Source organism: Varanus komodoensis, unplaced genomic scaffold, assembly GCF_004798865.1.
Source record: "Varanus komodoensis strain SLA01 unplaced genomic scaffold, ASM479886v1 scaffold51, whole genome shotgun sequence".
Lineage (NCBI taxonomy): Eukaryota > Metazoa > Chordata > Lepidosauria > Squamata > Varanidae > Varanus > Varanus komodoensis.
The window spans coordinates 2,222,564-2,246,543 of record NW_025336100.1 but is presented as its reverse complement, the minus strand read 5'-3'; the positions used below and the strand labels follow the sequence as shown (position 1 = coordinate 2,246,543).

The window sequence follows — 23,980 nt, the reverse complement described above, 5'->3', positions numbered from 1 at the left end:
TTCCTTCATCTATAATTATGTACTCTTGCTACCCATTTGTGTGGGAAAAGAATATACAAATATAATCAGGTCTGAACTGTGGGTTCTGAGTTGGTTTTAGCCAGAGAACTGAAGTCTGAGCTAATTTTATTGGTATTTAGTGCTGAATTTCCTCTTTTCTCCTGCTGCGCCATTGTTTATCCATAGGAAAAGGTCACCTATAATTGCTCAGTTGTCTTCAGTGACCAAATGATTACTATTTTGCAAGCTTACCAATTTGCTATTTTTTTGTTTGTTTATAAAGAATGTTTTGAAGGACATGTTTTTGACACATAATGTCTTCCCATGTAAATTGGAAATCTGTTTTCCTTTCAAAATAACTTTCTAGGCTGGCTCCATTTTAATAGATTAAGAGCAGCTGTTGTGTTCCCCACTACTCAATTTATTTTTAGACTGAAGATTCATAAAGCTGAGTTCTTATGATAGGCTGATTTTACCTAAGTTCTTTTGCCTGCCACTAGGGCCAGTATGTGTTAGAAATCACAGACTGCATTCAGACTATTATAACTCTGCTTAATAACTCAAAATATTAATGAGACTTGGGGCTCTGCATGTAACCTTTTAATTCTCCTTTTACCTAGATGAGCAAACCACATTTTGCATATTCTAACTAGGAAATAATAGATAACAACTTCAAAACAAGACAAGATGCTAAACCATGGTTTGAAGTTGGTTTAATATGTTGGCTTGTTCTGAAGCTTTTAGTAGTTTCCTAGCTCAGATGAAACATGAAATTATAATTAATTGAAATGGTCCTTCTTTCTTTATTCCCTCTGGAAGGAGAAGAACCAAGAGGTTTTCCTGGCCAAAAGTCTTGTTCATATCCAAATTCTGAACGTATATATTGACACAAGTTACCACTAAGAGAATGCCTCAATCCTCACTTTCCCAATCCAAGTCAATAGTATGCACACTGGGTTGTGGCCCTGACTCACAGAGTGAGTTCTAATAAGCTATTGGACCTTGCAACAGAAATTGACTGTGGAATTCCAAAGTTCTATGGGAATTATATACAACTTAATACTTTCTACTTTAGGATAAATATTGATTTCTACCAATTTACAAATGTTAGACTATGGCCTGCAATTTTATGGCTCCACCCACCCAGTTCCCATTTTTAGAATTAACAGCCACATTGCCATTTCATGGGAAGGTAAATATTTTGCTAGAATATCAAGAATTTTATATATGAGTGTTTTAAGAACTCTCAAGTTTATTCCAAACTGGATGATATTAATTTGTCACAGAATTTGATTTATTGTCACAGCTAGTTTTTTTCAAATTCCTTGCCCTCAAAAAAGTGTTTCAGGTATGTATTTCTACCCAGCATCTTCTGTAATGAGAATTCATTCTACTTTTTTGTGGTTTCACTGTCCTCCCTTATCTGTAGGGGAGGAAAACACCTTTAGTAGCACAGGACAAAAGTTTTGTTGGGGGTTGAGAGATGTTTATGTTTCTGCCCACTCCAAATTCAAGATTGCGGTTTCCCTTGTTGTTTGGGCAGCATCTGTGCCAGCATGTGTTAGATGACTGGATGAAAACATGTTCAGGCTTGAAAGGATGGTTTGTGCTGGCTGTTTCTGTCTGCTTGGTTGGTTAGGGTCCTTTCCCAGCAGCCATGCCCAACCCATTGGGGATAAGGAGACTATGCAACAGGCCAGGGAACCAATGAGTACAAAACATTATTAGAGCTGGGGCATCAGGAGGATAGGAATGACTGCAGAGAGCTGCTGCTGATGATGATGATTTTTATCATTTGAAGCAGGGACTCTGGTTTTCAAAAGGTAGTGTTTTTTCAGCATTATATGTTTGTTTTACACATTGTCAGGCAGCACCATTGCCTTTTGCTCTAGTTGTGTATGTTGGCAAGGCACTTGCACTAAATATAGTCAATGCTAGTCTTTGGATCTAGGTGCCAATTTCTGGGTTCTGCGTTCTCTAGATTCCATTCTCCATTGCCAGTGTCCTGAGAAAGGTTTGGTTTGTTGACTCATTAAACTTGAACAATTGTGTTAGGCCATTTATGTTCTAGTAATCAACCAATTCTTGTTTTTTAGCTTTAAGTAGCAGATAGCATAGACATTGCAACAGCATATAATGGCCACGTAATATTCTTTCTATCTTTGGTTAGCAATGTTAGTGTTCTTGCTGTGATCCTGTGCTTTGGAAGTCAGTGTGTTAAAGGGTTGTTTTCTTACAGCGTATGCCAGTGGTGTCCAACCATTGGTCCATGGACCAGCACCAGTCCATAGGAGATTTCTTGGTGGTCCATTGTGGGGGGGGGGGGCACATCCCACTTGCCACAGACCAGTGTGGGGACTGGCTGTGCCCCACCACTTCTTCCTCAGTTGGCATTGCATTAGTGGGGGTGTGCCAGTGCTGGTGGTAGGGCCAGGGAGGGAAGAGACAGCTGGCTGGGAGCCATGCTATGCCGGTTTCAGTATTTTGTTCTTTTGTTGGCATTTTTTGTTGCTCCTTTTCTGGTTGTTTTGGAGAATTTTCTTTTTTTGATATTGTGTTTGGAAGCTACTACATGAATACTGTATTATGTGTATGGTGCTTTTTTGTTTCTGCTTCATTGGTTCCCAAGGTGGTTTTCCTATTTTCATGGGTTCTCAGCTGAGGAAAGGTTGAAAACCACTGTTGTTATACCATGTACCACTTTTAGAAGAAGTTAAAAGATAAAATGTGCTCAGCTCTGGCTTTATGTAAGGCAGTCCAGACCAAAACAAAATGCTTCTGAAACATTACTTTTTGGGCTGCAGACCCACAGATAATTAGGCAAGTCACTAAGAAGCAAATGCACACCTTTTGTATTAGGATGTTAAGAATTAAGCTAGCAGGTTAATTAAAATAGTGATTCTAAGGATGATCTCATGCATTTATTGAGGCATACCGTGTCTGTGGCAGAGGGTACATTTAGACTTATAGAAGAGTAGAATTGGAAGAGGCTGATAAGGCCATCAGGTCCAACCCCTGCTGAGCATAGAACTCTAAATTAAAGCATTCCTAACAGATGGCTGTTCTCTTACATGTTGAATGTGTCCAGTGGGGGAAAGCCCATTTCCTAATTGGTTCCATTGTCATATTGCTCTGACAGTCAAGACATGTTTCCTGATGTTGAGCTGGAATTTGGCTTCCTAGAACTTGAGTCCATTATCCTGTGTCCTACAGTCTGGGATGATCAAGAGGAGATCCTTGCCCTCCTCTGTGTGACCACCTTCCAATTATTTGAAGAGTTCTATCATATCTCACCTCAGCCTTCTTTTTTCAAGGGATAACATGAACAGTTCTTTCAGTGTCTCCTTATAGGACTTTGTTTCTAATCCCTGGATCATCCTTCTTTCCCTCTTCTGAACCTGTTCCATTTTGTCTACATCTTTCTTAAATTGTAGTACTCAGAACTGGACACAGGATTCAAGATGAGGCTTAACTAGTGCTGTGCAGAAGGCAACTAGTACTTCATTTAGGACACCCAAAATACCCCTTGCCATTTTGCAGCCACATCTAGGAAGTTACAGCCCATCTTGGCTTTCTGAATGTTTGTATAGCATACATTTATTTCAAAATATGTCAGGCATTACACATTATATTTTTAGGTGTATTTCTAAGCACGTAATCTGCGAGAGTGTCTGAGAAAAATGATAACGGAAAATATGTAAGCAAGGTATGAACAAATAACCAGCCTTTGTTATACTCTAATGCCTCCCCTCACCTTAAAGCAGAACTTTAAAAAACAGCTTCACATACTGTAGCCAGAAAAATCCATTTTACATAAAGCACAGCTTTGGGACAAAATGCATAGATGTTCTGCAGACATCTCCTGGGTATTATATTGACAATATGTAAGGAAGAGGGCTGTGTTGAATGTTCTGAATTGTTTGAATGCAGTGTTCCTTATCTTAACCATGGTTCACAAATCCAATGGAGATAGATTAATCTAAACAGGCACGCTTTTGGGCACACTGGTCAAATGGAAAAACCTGGGCATAGCCACAGAATGGCTGCCATGGGAGAGACTGGCTAATAAGGAAAAATAATCTGTCTAAAGTAGTGATGGAATAGGTGCTCCAACACATTTTTTAAAAAATCTCCTTAGCCCACAGTTTTTCAATAGAAACATATTTCAAACAAGGTACTTTTTTTCTTTCTCACCTTCTCTGCCATCAAACATATTCTCTATGGTGAAGCCATGGTGTGCAATTCTATAAATGGAGTAGACCCACATATATCCAAATAATATCCCATGACCTTACAGATGCATGTCTTGCAATATAGGAATGACATATGGAAGTCACTTGTAAGCCAGCATTCATTCATTCAAAACATATGCTGCCCAATTGTGCCACAGCACCTCTGGGTGGTTCACAACCACAAGATAAAAACACAATAAAACATAATAAAACCAATAACGCATTAAAAACAACAATAAAACACAGCAGAACATACAAAATAGCGGTCTATGGCAATTAGTTATTGAAATATTTTTTTAAAAAAAGGAAGGTTTTTGCCTGGTGCCGAAAAGAAAGTAAGGAAGGCACCAAGCGAATCTCCTTGGGGGAGAGCATTCCAAATATGGGGAGCAGCTGTGGAAAAGGCCCTCCTAGTGGCCATCCCTCTCGCCTCCTCAAGGGATGCCTCATACAGAAGGGCCCCCTGCGTAGATGTCAAAGGCCAGGTGGGCACGTATGGATGCAGGCACTCCCTAAGATAACTGGGGCCTAAGCCATTTAGGGCTTTATACATCAACACAAGCACCTTGAATTGGGCCAAGGCCACAATTAGTAACCAATGAAGATCTTTCAGTGTAGGTGTTACGTGGGCCGCTCTAGGGGCTCTTGTCACCAACTGAGTGGCCCTATTCTGTACCAATTGTAACTGCCGGACCATCTTCAAGGACACCCTCACATAGGGCACATTGCAGTAATCTATTTTGAATGCTGCCAGTGCATGGGTGATTGTTTTCAGGCTCTGTCTGTCCAGGTAGGGACAAAGTGGTGTATCCTCCATAGCTGGAGGAAAGCACCCCTAGACACCAAGCCCACCTGATATTCCAGGGACAAACCCAGGTCCAGGAGCACCCCCAGACTGTGGCCCACTGCAACCCTATGAAGGACAGGGCAGTGCCCCTCCAACCTGTCAGATGATCTCCCTACTAGCAGCACCTCTGTCTTGTCAGGATTGAACCTCAGTTTATTGATCCTCATCCAGTCCATTATCAAACTCAGACCTCAGTTCAAGATGGCAACAACCTCACCTGGATGAGACATAAAAGAGAGGTAGAGCTGAGTATCATCAGCATATTGCTGAGTCCTCAGCCCAGACCTCCAGATGATCTCCCAGTGGCTTCATATAGATGTTAAAAAGCATGGGGGACAGCACTGAGCCCTGAGGTACCCCATGACACAACCGCCATGGCACAGAGGAATAGTCCCCCAGGACTACCTTCTGGACTCAGCCATGTAGAAGCAGAACCACTGCAAAGCAGTGCCACCAACCTGTCCAGAAGGACACCGTGGTTGATGGTGTTGAAGCCGGCTGAGAGGTCAAGGAGAACCAACAGGGTCACACTGTCCCTGTTTCTGTCCCTGCACAGGTCATCATACAGGATGATCAAGGCTGTCTCCATTTCAAACCCAGGCTTAAAGCCCAATTGAAATGGATCCAGATAATCCGTGTCTTCCAAGAGTTCCCGAAGTTGTCTGGGCACCACCCGTTCCAGCACCTTGCCCAAAAAGGGAAAATTAACAATGGGCCAGTAATTAACCAGTACCCCTGGATCCAGGCCTGGCCTTTTAAAGAGTAGTCTACTGCCTTCTTTAAAAGGGCAGGGACCACTCCCTCTTTTAATGAAGTGATGACAGCATCCTGGACCCAGGGCCAAACCCCGTCAGATCTCCCAATCAACCAAGATGGGCAAGGATCAAGAAGGCACATGGTGAATCGGACAAAGCCAAGCACCTTGTCCACATCCTCAGGTCTCAATAACTGAAACTCATCCAATAATGGACCATTAAATGGTGCACTGGACACATCCAAAGATTGCACTGCATGAATGGTAGAGTCATGCTCTGGCAGCAGGTGGTGTGCCAGCAAGCAGCCAGGAGGCAGCAGCAAGGCCTTTTGAGCCTGCTGGAAATAAAGGCCCTGGACTGGAAGGCCCCACCTCACAGCAGCCAGCTGGAATGGAGGGCTGATAGTGTCCCTCCCCCCCCGCTCTTTGCTGCTGTCTCCCACTCAGCAGCTACAGGTGAGGAAGGCAGTCAGGTGAGGTTGGAGGTGCAGCAGCATTTCATGAAGGCCATAGTACCTTCAGTGTAATTGTTTATTTCAAAGTAATATCTTTTGATTTCAGTGTATTTTTAAAAGGATTCCTGCCCACCCTTCAGTTCCATTAATTTTGAAAGTTGCTTAGAAGCTAATATGAAAACTTGTTTTAAAAAGTTTTAAAATCATTATCTGTACCTAAACTTGCTTGAGCTCATGTGGCAGCAGTATGGGTGTAAATATGGGGGAGACTGTACTCCATGTTGTTTTGACCATTCTGATTTTGGATATGGAGGGAGTATAAAGCAAGGTTTCTTTGTCGTGGCCTCTGTGCATCACACATATGGGTGCTGCACCTGCACAGTGCCTATGGCCAGAAAGATTCAAAAGCTTAACAGTTTTGGCGGGAACTCTGCCCCCCTTCCCCGCCCCCCCATGGTGTAAAAGAGCAGAGTGCCCGCTATTTCCTCAGTCTTCTTGCGACCGCTGTTCGCTGTGCCTTGAGCCTTTCGTCTCTCAGTTTGTATACGTTTATTCAAGTTTTTCCCTCACTGTTAGAAGTTTTCTGCTCAATTTCCCCCTTTTTCCTGTTCAAATATATTACTCCTCTTTCTATCTACTTTGCTATTATCTCGTTCTTCCTCGATGGCGCAGCGTGCGGCTTTCCGCAACTGCTCTCAGTGTGGGTCCAGAATGTCCCCATTGCCAGGCCTTTACCAAGCAGGCGAGGAAAAATTGAGAGAATCGCCTACGCAAACTCTTGTGAGACCAAGCCCTGCTCCAATCTGACCAATAGGCAGGCAAATCTGTTCCTCCGTCCTCCGCTTCCACCACACCTCCACCCCGCCCGTCGGCTGATGGTGCCGGAGGGTCAACGCTCCTCTTCATCTCCACACAAACAAATGGAGAAGAGTAAGCATAGCATATCCAACAAGTCCTCAGGCCATAAGAAGTCCAAGAAGGACAAGATGGAGAAGTCGGCTCGTAAGCCTAAGAAACCCGATCATCACAGGCACCATGATTTGGGTTCGTCCACCCCGTCGATTCCGATGGCTGTCTCAGTACCGATGCCGACCGGCCTGGCCCTCCAGTTGGCCATGCAAGTGACCCTGCCTGGGTTTCCCAGACGGATCACACTTTCGGTCCAGTCCTCCCATGAGCAATGGAACGTTCCCTTGTTGGGATCGATCCCCGACAGAGAGATTCGAGACTCTCCTCCAATGGCTCGTTCACTTACTCCACAACCACCACCCGAGCCTTTCCCGAGGGCTGCAGCTCAGCAGAAGTGATATCAGTAGCGTGCCTCCATTGGTCCCTCGGAAGAATGGGGGCAGGTGCCCCATAGGCCGTCACATCACGAGCCATGGGATGATTATCCGCCCTATGGTTACTACTCGTCAGTGCGCGATCGTACCCTCTCTCCGGTACCGAGAGATGCTCCTCCGATCTCGAGAGCGACTCAGTCCAGGCGTCCCACTTCGCCTATTGATTCTTTTTCTAGTCTTCCACCTCACTACAATTCGGACTTGGGGGACTCCAAAGTGGCATTGACCTCACTAGATGCAGTGAGAGCCAGTGTGGTGTGGTGTAGTGGTTAAGAGCATGGGACTGGGAATCAGACGATCTGGGTTCTAGTACCCACTCAGCCATGGTTAACGCTTCTCTGAGGGAGGGTCGAGTGCCTGCCCCTTTAAAGGAGGCGGTAATACGACCAGTCCTGAAGAAAGCATCACTGGATCCAGAGATGGCCACTAACTATAGACCTGTGGCCAACATCCCGTTTCTGGGCAAGCTGTTGGAGCGAGTGGTGGCGGGACAACTCCAAGCACTCTTGGATGAAACTGATTATCTGGATCCTTTTCAGTCCGGCTTCAGACCCGGTTACAGTACTGAATCTGCCTTGGTCGCCCTGTACGATGACCTGTGCAGGGAGAAGGACAGGGGGAGTGCATTCCTGTTGGTTCTTCTGGACCTCTCGGCGGCTTTCGATACCATCGACCATGGTATCCTTCTGGATAGGCTAGCGGGATTGGGGGTTGGAGGCACTGCTTTGCAGTGGTTCCGCTCCTATCTCAACGGTCGATTCCAGAAGGTAGTGCTGGGGGACTATGTCTTTGCGCCATGGCAGCTATGCCATGGAGTACCTCAGGGCTCCATTCTATCCCCTCTGCTATTTAACGTCTATATGAAACCACTGGGAGAGGTCATCAGGAGGTGTGGGCTGCGGAATCATCAATATGCTGATGATACCCAGCTCTACCTCTCGTTTTCCACTAATCCAGGTGAGGCAGTGGCTGTGCTGAACCGGTGCTTGGCCGAGGTAATGGAATGGATGAGGGCCAACAAACTGAAACTCAACCCAGACAAGACGGAGGTCCTGTTGGTTGGTGGATCGGGCTTCGGAGAGGGTGGATTTGACCTGGTCCTGAATGGTGCAAAACACTCCCTCTTAGGGACAAGGTCCGCAGCTTAGGAGTACTCCTCGACCCGGAGCTTTCTTTGGAAGCTCAGGTGACAGCGGTGACGAGGAGCGCCTTCCTTCAGCTTCGGCTGATTAATCAGCTGCGCCCCTACCTGGAGTACGACTGCCTGGCGACAGTGACACACGCGCTGGTGACTTCCCGCCTAGACTTCTGTAACGCGCTTTACGTGGGGCTTCCCCTGAAGACGGTCCGAACACTTCAATTGGTGCAAAATAGAGCTGCCAGGTTGCTGACGGGGACGGGGCGTTATGCTCATATGACTCCAGTCCTCCGTCAGCTTCACTGGCTTCCCATTGAAGCCCGGGCCCAATTCAAGGTGTTGGTTATGACCTATAAAGCCCTAAACGGCTTGGGTCCTGGCTACCTGAATGAGCGCTTACGTCCATATATGCCCGACCGCCATTACTGGTTTTTCGGCGCCAGGTAAAGACCTTTTTATTTAAACATCATTTTAATTGTTAAAATATATGATCTGGCCAGGGCAACTTCTTCCTTCTCTTTCCTCCTCCTATATTCTTTATTTACTTATTTTATACTGTTAATTTTAATTTTATATTATTGTATCTCAGTGTATTTTTTGTATTTTTGTATTTATTGGTAATTTATTATGTTCTATTGTATTTCAATGTATCTTATTGTGTTGTAAGTCACCCCGAGGCTTCGGCAAGGGGCGGCATAGAAATGTTATAATAATAATGATGATGATGATGATGATGATGATGATGGAGCCAACTGGGTGACTTTGGGCCAGTCACAGACTCTCAGCCCAAGCTACCTCACAGGGTTGTTGTTGTGGGGATAAGATGGAGGAGGAGAATGATGTAAGCTTCCTTGAGCCCTTTGTAGGAAAAAGACAGAATATAAATCTAAAAAAGAAAATAATAAAAAAATAAATATCTACACAGGGTCCCAGCCCACCGGAGGAACCCTATGTAATCTTTGGGGAACTGATGGCAAGGCTTACAAGATCACTTGAGATCGAGGCCCAGCATCACTGTGATCCCAATACCGACAAATTTTTACAACATTGTCAAAGGTGAACAGTCGGCCGCCATCTTTTTGCCACTTATTACCACTCTTGGCCAGGCAATGATGGAACCGTGGAACTATCCTAATCAGCCTCAATCCACTTTGCAACGATACGAGGCCATGTATCGAGTCTGTAATCAGGATATTCCATTCCTCCTCCATCATCCGAGACACAACTCGATAGTTGTTGGGTCATCCCAAGGACATGAGTCGAGGGGACACACTACCCCCCGCGAAAAAGAGGGCCACAAGATCGACATGTTGGCTCGCCATATCTATGCTGCTGCAAGACTTGGCCTCCGTATTTCCAATTATGAGGCCACACTGGCTCAATACCAATACTTTATTATGCAGAAGTTAGAGAATATTACGGCTTCTCTTCAAGACCAGCAGAAAAACCTGGCTAGAATCTTCATTAAAGAGGCTATGCAGGTGGCAGTCCAGCAGCTTTCCATGGCAAGACACCATGTCGATTCCAACTCTAGAGCTCTTGTTGGTGCCGTAGCCCTCCCTCATCATGCCTGGCTCTAGAACTGCAACTTTCCAGATGAGACAAAATGCCGGATTGAAGAGATGCTCTTCGACAGTTCAGGGTTCTTCAACGTGCGGACGGATCACAAGATGAAGACTATCCATGAGTCAAGTGTTATAGCTCACCGTATGGACGTTCCGAATCAATCGCGCCGTAAGTGGTCTTGGTCTCACCCATCCTACAGATACCAGCCGTACTCGTGATTTACAGGCCGTCAGCAGTTCCGTCCCCTGCAACAGCGTCGGAAGCAACAACAACAGTGCTTCCAACAGAACCATCGTCGTCCTGATTCCGACAAATGTCAACGTTGACGGGACGGGCGAACCTCTCCTCTCCTCCTCAACCCACCTTCCCCTCTTTCCTTTGGAGATTGGCTGCAAAGTCGACTCCCCATCTGGAAGTCCATCACACTTGATCAGTGGGTTTTATCCATCATACAGCATGGATACAGAATTGAGTTCGATACCGTGCCCCCGCCGGGACCAATCCAATTTACGCCTTACTTACCGGTTCTCATTGACGAAGTCCAGCAACTTCTTCGTAAAGTAGTGATTCAACAGCTTGCACACTCCTAGGGGCTCCACGGATTCTACTCAACATATTTCACTATCCATAAGCGTGATGGTGGTCTTCATCCAATTCTGGACCTACATGGCATCAATAGGTTCATCAATATCACATTTTCAGATGACTACCCTCCAAAATATCCTTCTGTTGCTTAGGAGAGAGGATTGGTTCGCTCCTCTGGACTTGAAAGATGTCTGTTTTTCACATTACCATTCACCTGTCTCACGGGCGTCTTCTTCGGTTCACAGTCGGTTCTGACCTGTTTGAGTACAATGTCTTGCCATTTGGATTGGCTACTGCCCTCCAGGTTATTACGAAATGTGTGGCCCTGGTGTGCGCGCACCTTCGGCGCCAAGGAATTCAAGTATACCCCTACCTGGATGACTGGCTGATCATCTCCCCATCTAAGGAAGGCCTTCAGTCAGCACTTCAAACTACTTGTACCCTCTTGGACAAGTTGGGACTATGCATTAACCATGAGAAGTTGTGCCTTGTTCCCTTCCAGGTCATCAACTTAATTGCAGCCCGTCTCAATTCCACACTGCTGAGAGCTTTGCTCCCACAGAGTCGGCAAGACAATCTATGCTCATCGATCTATCGAATCCACATGGACACAGCTGTTCCAGCACTCTCGATGCAGAAAATTTTTGGCCACATGGCCTCTACAGTTGCTACAGTTTCCCACGCCAGGCTACGGATGAGACCACTCCAGTTGTGGTGCAACGGACTATTTCAGCCCCAGCGAGACAAGCCTCACTGTCTCCTCTGCCTTCTGACCCCCAATCTCCGGACTCTATCATGGTGGACTATGCGCCATAATCTGGCCGTAGGCATCCCGTTTCGTCACCTCACCCGACCCTGACTCTGTTTACCGATGCTTCCCTTACCTGGTGGGGAGCCCTATGTGCCGGCCTCTGTACACAGGGCACCTGGGATCACCAGGAGTCCACCAGACACATCAATTACCTCGAACTCCTGGTGGTCTTGAAAGCCCTTCAATCATTCGAGGACACTCTCCAGCAACACGTTGTGCAAGTTGCCTCCGACAACATTGTCGCTGTATTCTATATAAACAAACAAGGCGGGACGTAGTCCACCCCCCTGCCCCACCTGGTGATGCAACTGTGGAACTGGTGCATCCCCAGGGAGATAATCCTCCTCGTGGTTCACCTGACCAGTACTGACAACAAGGAGACCAACGCCCTCAGCAGGCAGATGTTGAGGACTCATAAATGGGAACTGGATCGTCCGACCTGCCATTGCCTCTTTCAGACCTTGGGCCCTCCAGACATAGACCTGTTCACCACCCACACATACAAGGTGTGCAGGATGTTCTGCTTCCATGCCGGCATCAGCCCGGGATTGACATGATCCCTTGGTCCTAGCCAAGATCGTCTACGTCGGTGCCACAGGAATCCTGATCACCCCCTGGTTGCCCCATCAACCATTGTTTTCTACTCTTTTCTACCTATCCTGCAGCGCCTTTCTCTACCTGCCCCTCATACCTCATCTAATAACTCAACAGGACCGAACTGTTTGTCACCCAGATCTTGCCTCACTCAGTCTAACTACCTGGCTCATTTGATGAACCACAGGGTCCATTTGGTACTGGCGGATTCAGGGACTCTTCCACTTGTCCGTCACTACTCAGATACAGCTTCCATTTCTTCGATCCCGATAGACTTCGCATCGAATCCAAGCACTCTTGATCCCGATATTCAATTTATTCTCCAGTCTGCCCTAAGACCTGCAACTCGTCGGTCTTATGAGGCCAAATGGAAATGCTTCATGTTCTTTACTGAACCCAACAGTTTTACTGCTTCTTCGATTTCTTCTCATATCCTCATACATAGATTCCTCAAGGGTTTACAGAACCTTCAACCACCACTTCGTCCAGTTATTCTACCTAGAGCCTCTCGATTTTTCTCCAGGCACTCACCCGAGCTCCTTTCGAGCCCCTGGCAACTACTGACTTGCGCCTCTTGTCTTCGAAGACTGCCTTTCTCATCACGGTGACATCTGCCAGAAGGGATAGTGAACTCTGCGCACTTAGGATAGATCTTCCTTACCTGAACTTTCATAAGGAGAAAGTCGTTCTACTGATCCGGTAGATCAGATCCGGCCTTCTTACCCAAGGTTGTGTCTCCTTTCCATATTAACCAAGACATTGTCTTACCGGCCTTTTTCCCTACGCCCGCTACTTTCAAAGTGAATCATACAGACCATCGAGCTAGCATATCAGCTTGCCAAGCTTGACTTACCTGTCATGCCCAGAGGGCATTCCACAAGGGCGGTAGCTGCCTCCTCTGCTTTTGCCGCTAGGATTTTGATCCAGGACATTACAAGGCTGCCACGTGGACTACTCCTTACACCTTTGCCAGGCATTACCGCCTTGATGTGCGTTCCAGACATGACTGCTCCTTTGGTCAGGCAGTCCTTTCTTCTTCCTTCAATGATGACACCGCCCGCCTCCAGGTCTCGTAAGCTTGCTAATCACCCATATGTGTGATGCACAGAGGCCATGACAAAGAAAGGCAGGTTGCTCACCTGTAACTGTCGTTCTTCGAGTGGCCATCTGTGCATTCACACAACCCACCCGCCAGCCCCGCTCAGTGTCGGTGAATGGTTTTATATGGTACCGTTTCTTTCTTGATACCGGTCCCGTTAGTGCTTTCTTTCTATATGGTTCAGCAGGTTTCCTGCAATGTCTCTCGCTCCTGCGAGGGGGCTAACGATCGGTCTCCAGTGGACTGAGGAAATAGCAGGAACTCCGCCCTTTTATACCATGGGGGGAGGGGTGCGGAGTTCCCTCCAAAACCGTTAAGCTTTTGAATCTTTCCAGCCATAGGCACTGCGCAGGCGCAGCACCCATATGTGTGAATGCACAGATGGCCACTCGAAGAACGACAGTTACAGGTGAGCAACCTGCCTTTTCCCTGCAGTTCTTTGTGTTTGAATGTTCAGTAAGGTAAAAGGCATTATCTGGAGTAAATGGGGCTAAGGTCATTTAGGGCTTTACGTTGTGCTCCCAGACCAACTTAACATTCTAACCAGTCTGTCTAATCCTGACAGAAGTATCTACAAAATTGATTGTGAACAAATCTGTGTTTGATTATTTGATTATTGATTAGTTTGATTATTGATTACTAGTTTAACTACATCAGCCCCTGTGTGCTATCATTTATTTGCTCAGGTTTTATGCAAATTTATTCTGCTATTCCTAATAGGGAGCAAAAGCATGTCTGAAAAGCATAGGTGCTATATATAGAAAGGCAGGATGTATATTTAAATACAAGCAACATAAGAAAAATCAAATTGAAGAGATTACATGAGGCTATACTTTTGTGGGAAAGAGTATTTTTATAAGCTTGCTTTTATATGGGTCAGTAAGATCAGGAAATAATCAAGTGACACATTTACAATGTTTTATCTGGTTTTCCAGCAATGCTATTGGCCCTTTGGTGGCCCTCTGGCTGATATATGATCAAGGTGCCGTAATGCAAGAAGCTCCTACTCCTGTTTGGCTGCTACTGTATGGAGGTATTGGCATCTGTGTGGGCCTCTGGGTCTGGGGCCGAAGAGTGATCCAGACAATGGGAAAAGACCTCACACCCATCACACCTTCAAGGTATTGCATGTTTACTGGATGTAGTTACCTTGAAATCATCTAATGCTGTGTTTTGAGAAATTCTGCCATTGTATGTGTGTGGTTAATTTTTCCTGCTTTTGATTTGAATTGTGATTTGTGTTACCTCCTCCTTAAACCAATATGATGTGTTTGAACTGTGGAGGTCTAGCTGAATGGAATAGTCTGCCAATGTCTTGAATAGCACAGAGAGACATAAATAAGCAAATGGCAAAAAACAAAATAGTTTTCCATAAGCTTTTCAGCAACTAAAATGTATCTATGATTTTTATTTGCTTTTAATGAATACTAGACCTCTGCTGCTAACCTAATTACTAATTAAGCATGATTTCTTGGAATGTAGAATAGATTGCCAGTAGCTATGAGCCACTCAGCTAATTTAATGCATATACATGTGCAGTTTCTGTTACTCAGCAACTCCTTGTTCTCTTAATATCATTCTGTCACTCAAATGACCAAAAATCAGTTGGAGAGAAACTGTTGGAGAAGATGCTGGTAAGACTTTGGCATGTTGCATGGTGTCAGCCCAGACTGATAGATTAAATTTAAAGAAAAGAGTGACTGTGAAGTGTTTTCTTATGCTTCCTGCAGTGGATTCACTATTGAGTTGGCTTCGGCGTTCACAGTTGTGGTAGCTTCCAATGTTGGACTTCCTGTCAGTACTACACATTGCAAGGTATGCTTTGCCATGTGACTGCAGCCAGGCTGGTCTGGACTGTTCTTTTTTTTTTTTTTTAACTCTGCTGCTCAGATCAGTTTATAGTGGCATGATACCACAATAGGGAAATGTAAAATGGGTGTGTATATGCAGGAACTCCCCCCCCCGCCCCATTTATAAAGTATATGAATGGGCAGGTCTTTGGTTTCCTTTAAAATATCTCATTTTCCATATATTGTATAATTGAAGATTGATTTTCTTTCATTACCTATGTGAGATTTTTCAGAATCAAGTGTACATTCACATTCATTTCCACTACTTTTCAGTGAATCTGCAAATATGCCATTTCCTACATAGTTATACAACTTCACAAGAGACTACTGAATGGCCGTAGACCATATAATACCACTCAGGTAAACAGGGTTTACTCATGCAGTAACCAGAAATCTAAATGGCACTTGCCTATTTGGGTAAAACTATAAAACAGAAACCATCCATATTATGTTGTGCTTGAGTGCCACCCCAGAATCTGCAGTCATACCTTACCTGTTCTGGGTAGCAGTAAGGTTTCCTCAGGTCATGCCACATGAACTTTGATCTGCTGCACCCTTCTCTGTCCAGAGGTTCTGACACTTTTCATCCTTCATCCTTTTCACTTTCCTGGTGAATGCATGGCATGGGACTTCCTATGTGTCACTGTTACATTACAAAATCTCCATCTGTATTTTTTTATTTCTTCACAGTGGATTTTGCATTGAAGTAATGTGTGCGCTAACCGTACTTGTAGCCTCAAATGTGGGTATTCCAATAAGCTCCACTCATTGCAAGGTATTGGAGTTTGCAGTGGTCGTGCCAATTAAACACACAGTATTTTAAGAACAGAAAGGGACCAATCATAAGTAATGATTTCCCCATTTTGCCTTCAGTTTATCAAGCTGTTACTTTAATTTAAAAAAAAAAACTCAAAATACAGCATTCTGAATTACTTTCAAAATTACTTTGAAAAATCTGACTACTTTCCCCAAGCGTTAAGATGCTATTTTATTTTTTAATGATTATTAGGATGGGTAGCTTATTATTCTAACTACTATTTATAATTGTAGTATTCATGTTGTAGTTTATTAACAAGTGACAATCATTTTAAAATTTAGTATTCTTGCTTATATGCATTAAATTTCTTTGTGCTAGCTTTGCACTAACAGTTTTAGACATTTAATTTTCCCCCAACAGATTTGCACAGTTTGTCATATAGAACACTAGTAGATTATGGCATGCAGAATTTTAGCGAGCACCACAGATACACTTCTGTAAATGTCACAAGAATGCTTGGTTCTGTATCTCAGAGTCTGAAGGCAAATGGTATTTAGTTTTGAGTCAGTTGAAAAACAACTTGAAAACAAATTGTTCTAGCTTTTTAACAACAAATCAAATTGCTTTTCTAACCTGTATTTTCCTCAAAACTTAGTATGCTAAACTTAGATAATGTTTAGAAATGGGACTACCAAAGCCAGTTTCACTGATGCCCTTTTTAAACTGGGAAAATTTATTAAATATAACACAGTATAAGTTGTATCTTTTTAAATGAATAATTTTTAAAATCAATTTTAAATAAAATTATAGTGCGTTTGTGTTCAATTTAAAGCAGCATTCCTCATCCTTTTCACACCTGAAACTTAGTTTTAACTTCACTTATAGCATGGGACCCACATTATTTATTTACGTATTTATTTGCTATATCTCAATTTTCCCCTTTCTCAGATTCGTTTCCTAGTTTCCCCTCTCAGAAACAACAATAATCCCAAATGACAAAGTAGTGATACTAGTGGTATAACCCACCAGTTGGAAAAATGTAAGGAAATTTCAGAGCAGTTAATGAGGCAGAATGTTCGGAGAAAGCAGGAACAAATATTTGCAAGCTGATAAATGTATGAATATATCATATTCTCTTTTTAAAGAAAATGACAAAAGATTATAGCTTGGACGGTTTTTTTGATACTTTATCAGTCAAGCAACTACCATTTTCTGGTATGAAAAAGAATGGCATATGCTGTCCAAAGTCCATGTAAGGAGTGCTCAGAAATGAGAAAGTTACGGCATGCATTTCAGGGAGCAGAAAAAGCAGAGCACAGAAGCAAACAGTAGGGATACAGAACCTGAGGCAAAGTACAAGATAGCAAGCCTGCCACTAGTTGAGCCTCATATCAACACTGACAATAGGACAATGTCTTTTACTGCACCTGAGGGCAGCAGACTCCCAGGGGAGGAATGCAGGGCAAGATGCATGGCAAACACAGTGTTTTCCTCCCAGCACCTTGTTCTGCGTAGCACCTGTTTGCTTAAACAAGTGTTGCAGCACCAGTACCAATCTGTGTCAAGTGAGCAGCTTGAGGCACATTCAGTTCGAGGGCATTGGCCAATTGCTTCTGGTTGTTAGCTCAGTCAAGGGTCTTTCTCAAAGCCAGCATCTTCGGTGTGTTGGGGAAAAGGCAACTGACTGCCTTGGCTGCCTTGTCCAGCAGTAAGTATGCAAGCACTGCCTGCAATGAAGCACAAAATCAGTATCCAGAAGCCAGTTGCTGTCATCCTTCGGCATCTGCTGCCCAGTGCAGCTAATCTCCTTCTGCCTAATAGTTGGACTGGGTTGATGGATTCTCTGAGCTGTATCCAATATTAGTTCTGCTTGGAGTAAACCCACTAAAATGAATGGCACTTCAGTGGACCAGTATTGCATACAGCCTGGGCTGGGACATACTGCATCAAGAAGAGATGGTGTCAGTGGTATTCAAACAACATGCGTTGGTTTAAAGTATGAAAGTTTGCAAGAAATATTTGTTAGCTCTTAGTAAGATAACTGTCTGTCCCATCTTTTTTCCTGCTGCAAGGAACCCACAATGGCTTACATGATCTTCTCTCCATTTTTTCCTCAAAACAGCAGTGTGAGGTTTGTTAGGCTGAGAGTCAGTGACTGGCCTAAAGTCCCCCAGTGAGTAGAATGGCTAGCTGAGGACTAGAACCTGGCGTCCCCAAATCTCAGTTCCACACTCAAATGCTATCCCACAACTGACCCTCTGAGATCCCAAAGAGTTCACAGGGGGTGGGGAATGTTTTTCTTCTTGCAACACCTGCTCATGATTCCTGGAGTGTCTGTCTGGCAGCAGTGCTGATCATCAGGCAGTCATAATTAGATGTCATGGAGGCTGTAGAAAAAGAGCTAAGAAACCCTGTGTACATGCAGTAATGAAAAGCCCATTTAAACTGAAGCAAACACATCATTTATAGGGACAGATTTTTTTTGCCAGTAATTGCTTTCTAATAACTTTTGTCAAACTCATGAATTTTGGAATTGGTTTGATCAGAGATGGTCTTATGACTAGAATATTTAAGGCTAACTGGATTGAATTAGTCTGTTGGAACATTACATCTCAGGAATCTATCTGACTTGATCTTTAAATGTACTGTTCTACAGAGAGAACATACTGTACATGTGAAATAGGTGTTTCCAGAATAGAATAGGGCAGTGGACATTTATTATTACAAGAAAGTTTAAATTTTTTGTGTTCCTTCTGGGGAGGGGTCATGGTATAGTAGTAAAACCAAAAGTTTTGTATGCAGGTGGCCCTCTGACCTTTCCAGTTAAATATGGGCTTGGGTTGCAGGGCTGGAAAAGCCCTCTCTCTATTTGAGAAATTGAAGAACTGCTGCCAGCCTGACTAGATATATTGAACTAGATGGACCAGTAGCTGAGTTGGTATAAGGCAGTTTTTCATATGTGAGTATGACACACAGGATTACACAGTGGGGAAAAGACTAGATATGTTGTTTCAGATTATTCTGTCATAAAGAATCTGATACAATAACTTTAGTCAGTACACCATAGCCAACATTCTGGACAGGATCAGAATTTGAACCATTCTTATTAAGTGCCCTTCCTTTCACAAATGACTTCCTCTGATACTTAGAGGAGCTCTACATTAGCTCCTAATGTTTTGCAGGAAGAGGAATGTGAAATTGTTTAGCCTATCTTTAGGAAAGATGGCTGCCTTGAAGTTACTGCACTTTTGTCTTGGTAGTATGAATAGCAGTCTTAATGGCACTTAAGAGAGAAATTAGGTTAAGCACATGGGAATGGTTAGTTCTCATGTAGGATTAATCATAATCAAATATGGAGCTGAGCATTTAGGACTGGAAAAGATAAGTGGTTATTGGTGTTGTTATTTGCCCTCATCCAGTGATAACTTCAGGCAATTCCTAAGTTGGCAATGATCAGAACAGGAAACACTTTTATAAACTAGCCTTTCTGGCACATCTGAGGTAATACAAGAAGAGTACCAATGATGAGCTTTCTAGCTTCTAAAAATAATCTTACTCTTGCAAGGGTATGAGTGCTGCATAGGCTTTGTACCTAAGTGAATCTTGATTCAAAATTCCAAAAAACTGTTCTTCACTTTCGGAATCTAGCTCTGCCACCCATTTACTACATTTTGTCCGAGAGATGCTTGGCACTTCCATTTACAGATGCATTCAAAGGACAGAATGTTTTACTTGATACCCTTACTTGCAGAAAGCATTGTTTACTGCAACTGGTATAAGGTCTTTAACTACAGAGAAATATCAGTCAAAGCTAGAAAAAACTACTGCCATAGAATCTAAATGTTGCAAGGCACTTCCTAAATTCCAAATAGATACAGTCCTCCTACTCCTTCACAAATGGTTCCTCACCTGTGTGAAAATGAAGCAGGAATTCAGATTTCAATAGTTAGCAGTAATCAGAAGTTGTGTAATTCTGGGCATCAGCTGACTAGCATTGGTTTTGTCATAGACAGGAGTCCACAAATGTCTTTGCTAGGTTGCCAGTAGCTGGTGTCAATCTTCTAGTATCCATTGGGTGTCCAGTAGAAAGTGAGAGGCTTTATTGTCAAAGAAAACTGGAAGCTGGGACATTACATTTTATACCACACAGAAATTCATATAACTCAGTATGGCATAAGTCACTGAAGTGATCAGCCTTGTTTCATGCCAGGCTTTGGTGACATGTGCTATTTTTGAGTGCTTTCAAACACTGATGTGGAGACTGACCAAGCCCTTTCCACTGAATCATCTGCATGTGCCGGAGAGCTAATTGGGCAGGGGAAGATAGAGGATTACCTGAAATAATGGCTGACTACTAAAGGCAAGCAAAATTTATGGACTCCTGGTCATAAGCATTACTCTTGTTAAGAAGCATTTAATTCTAACTTTTTTTCCTCAAACTTCCAAGGTTGGTTCTGTGGTAGCAGTTGGCTGGATCCGCTCCAAGAAGGCTGTTGACTGGCATCTCTTTCGCAATATCTTTCTAGCCTGGTTTGTGACTGTTCCTGTAGCTGGCTTATTCAGTGCTGCTGTTATGGCAGTCTTAATGTATGGTATCCTGCCATATGTCTGATCTGGTGTTCCTTCCAGGAAACAAGGGAGTCTCTCTTTGAAATAAAACGGCAAGATTTCTCCCTCATAGTACAACACTCCCTGTTCAAACCATACTGTAAGAGCTAATCAGCGAGGCTTTATCTTCAGTATCTAACATCTACTGTATATCATCAGTGTCACTGGTTAATTTTAACACTTTGGTGCCGTTTTCTTATGTATTAAAGAAATATATATATATGCTTATAGTAGATAACACTACCGTAAATTATAAGTAACATGAAAATAATTGCCTGGAAGTGAATCTCTAGTAAAACTTGTACATAATGTATCATTTAGTGGCATTTTTAATCTTTTAGAGAAGCTGGGATGTTTGTCAATTTCATATATAATGAAGCAAAGTGCAAAATGGTTATGATACTTTTAAAAAATATTATGTTTAATGATACTAGAACAAAGCACTGCAGAGTACAGTGGGAAAAACATGATTCATATCATATTGTTGCTTATAATACTGTATGGACATTGATTTTATAAATACTTACAAAAATGTAGCTTTTTAACAGTGTATTTCCCTGTATATTTTGGATAAGAATGTTTAGAAAGTACCAAAGAATGGGAATAGCTTGTCAGTATTATATTGTTTATCTGTGTGTGTGTGTGTGTGTGTGTGTGCATGTGTGCACTTTTTCTCTCCTCCCCAAATAACTTTCCAATAAAAGTTATTTTCTATGCATTGGCCACCGACATAGATTTCAGTTTTACTGTAACTAGCAAAGTGTCATACTGTTACAGTCTATTTATCGAATGTTATCCATATAGATAAACCTAGTTTCCATATGTGTCACACCTCAGATTTCTTCAAACAAGTGCCCATCATCCTATATGATTCCAGTTCTACTTGCACAACATCCATCTATTAGCAAGTTCAGGAGAAGGTGAGGATTGAGGCTGTTTTGCTTTGCTTCTGTTGCCTCCAGTAAGTCTCAACTATACAATGTCAACTGAAGAATGATACACTGCATATTGGTGGTGGCAACAGGGGTCAAGTTAGGCTAGTTTGGGTTTTTAATTAGTAGTCAAAATGTTTGAACTGGCTGTTTAAAATTGTCATACAAATAACTGTTTAAAGGAGGAACAAAAATAAGAGCCACTACTGATACCAAACTTGAGCAGGTTGATAGCTGCTGAAGCATGGCTCTTTCCTTAATCCTGTGACTCAGTAATATTATATAATAAGTCTGAGGCCATGTCAAAGAATCCAGACTTCTGCTTTTAAGGTGAACATTGCTGTAGTTCAGTGCTGACATGGGAAGGAGCTGCAGCATGAGCTCTTAACAGTGTCACTTGGGATGTAGGATGCTACCAAGGATGGCTGATTGGAAAGAATGCAGTAGCTTCTGCGTTGCTAAAATTATTACAGAGAGACCTTTTACCTCTTTATGAAGAGGCATCCTAGTCTGCCAGTCCCGTGTACTTTATAAGCTGAATGTACCATGCTACTGAACAGGCCTAATGGTTTTTGGCCTTAGAACTTCAATTTTCTGTAATTCTTTGGCTATCCACCTGATAAAGTGTTTCCCTTGTTATATAAAGAGCCTGGCAGATACCTGGTGGAATCCAGTTTCTGTTGCCATGGAAACCTTGAGCACAGACTTCTAGTAAGTTCTCTTGCACAAGTCATATCGAAATTTTGCTATTGTATAGCTCCTGTTTGTTTCCTTTGTGCAGGAGTATTTCCCAAAAAATTGCTTCTTGGCATTTGAATAATTATTATTGTGGTGGTGCTCTGGTTGGGTTTCCTGGAGGTGGTTTGAGAAAGCAGTGCTTACAAAATGCTGGGAGCTAGGACTGTTGAAATGCTGCTAAACTTTTGATACATGAGCTTTCTTGGTACTCCATTGTGATTCTTTTTCATTGGTAAAACATTCTAAATTTATAATAAAAATTAATTATCCTAGGACTGCTGTCTTTTTGACTGTTTCTTAATTCTACTGTTATGTATGCTTTACTATTTACAACCAGCTTGCTTACAAATTTCTTCACACAAACATTCCTCTCTGTTCTGCCTTTTTATAATTCTTTTGTTTGTTCTCCCACTGTTTGAGCTCAGAATTTTGTAACATGCACACACACACACACACACCCTACATGCCCTTGCCAAAGCCCAAATAAAACCAAGCTCTGTGTAATACAAACAAAACCTTCCATTTATTTGTCTTGGGACTGTTTGTCCCAGGAAACAGCTCCCCTTCTGAATTACGATAGCCCTCTTTTGATGGTAATCCTTTAATGAACATTTCATACACAAGGATGTAAATGAATGCGTTTCTGTGACATTAGAGCATAAGATATTCATACTGTTGTCATGGACATAATTGGGCAATTGAAAGCCAAAAGAAGTCTTAGATTCCTTTTTATTTAAGACACAATGCTGCTGTGGTTCTTGGTTTTCAAATTCAGCTTTGCAGAGTTTTCATCTCATAAGTATCTGAACTCATGGCTCATGACTGGGTGATATAACCCACTAATGACAGATCTTGCAAGTAATTTAAGCTCTTGATGAAACTTAAACAATTTAATCATGTTTTACTACTTGCACACACAAGAACGCTAAGGAACTTCTTTGCAGTCTGGAATATATCTCTTAAGGTTGGGAAATAAAAATACCTTCTTGTTATCTGAGCCTAGGCACTTTCCAGAGAACTAGTGCCACTTGATGCTAATACTGTTAGATAAAACATGTATGTCTAAACATTCAGTGTAGCTTAAAACTTTTTTGTGAGTCCTAGCAAGGCTGTGTGACTCTCTATTAGTGATATGACTTAGTAAAACTTACCAGGGCTGCATGCATATAAGTCCACTGATGGAATAGGGAATGAATATTTGTGCCTGAAAGTCAAAGTACATTTTTAAAAAATGATTTTTAAACAAAAGAGCTAGCATACTTGTCCATTATGAATTCCTTGGGAAACTTTGCACCTCACAATAAGCAAGCCAGAAAATAAGCCACTAATTCAACAGATGATCAGGGACTCTTATTTTATCCATCAGTCCTTGTGCCAGCTCCTGGGATGTATCCCAGGCACCTCTGTGGCAGAACTCATCATTTCTTTGGTCCCTTGTCATTATTCTTTCAGCAGTTGTTCTGCTGGGGTTATAAGCTCATAAGGAAACATCAGTACTGCCAGTATCAGTGCACCAAATCAGATTAATTTTGTGAACACTTTTTGCCCAAGTACATAAGAGTACCTGCCCTCTATTTAGATCAACATACCCTTATCCTCTCCTGTCAGTATCATTTTCATTTTTGTCCTCCACTTCCGTGCTTGCCTTGCTAGTAGCAAACACCTTTATGT

The 23,980-nt window shown here is 42.9% G+C and overlaps 1 protein-coding gene across 5 annotated transcripts in view; it reads left to right on the top strand.

The window, feature by feature from the left end:
• The window catches only part of SLC20A2 (solute carrier family 20 member 2), a 67,952-nt gene that overhangs the window by 18,899 nt on the left and 25,073 nt on the right, over positions 1 to 23,980 (top strand). The window contains exons 8-11 of one of the 5 annotated variants that reach the window (XR_006416411.1): positions 14,360 to 14,545; positions 15,155 to 15,239; positions 15,965 to 16,049; positions 20,479 to 20,609. The exons of 1 other annotated variant lie outside the window; for it this stretch is intronic. Coding sequence is in view for 3 of the 4 variants with exons in the window: in XM_044447364.1 (XP_044303299.1) it covers positions 14,360 to 14,545; positions 15,965 to 16,049; positions 20,479 to 20,643 (436 nt within the window). In the remaining variant the exon portion in view is untranslated. Of the gene's footprint in view, positions 1 to 14,359; positions 14,546 to 15,154; positions 15,240 to 15,964; positions 16,119 to 20,478; positions 22,585 to 23,980 lie in introns of those variants that run through there. 3 more of the 5 variants (XM_044447364.1, XM_044447363.1, XM_044447365.1) reach the window with 3 other exon arrangements.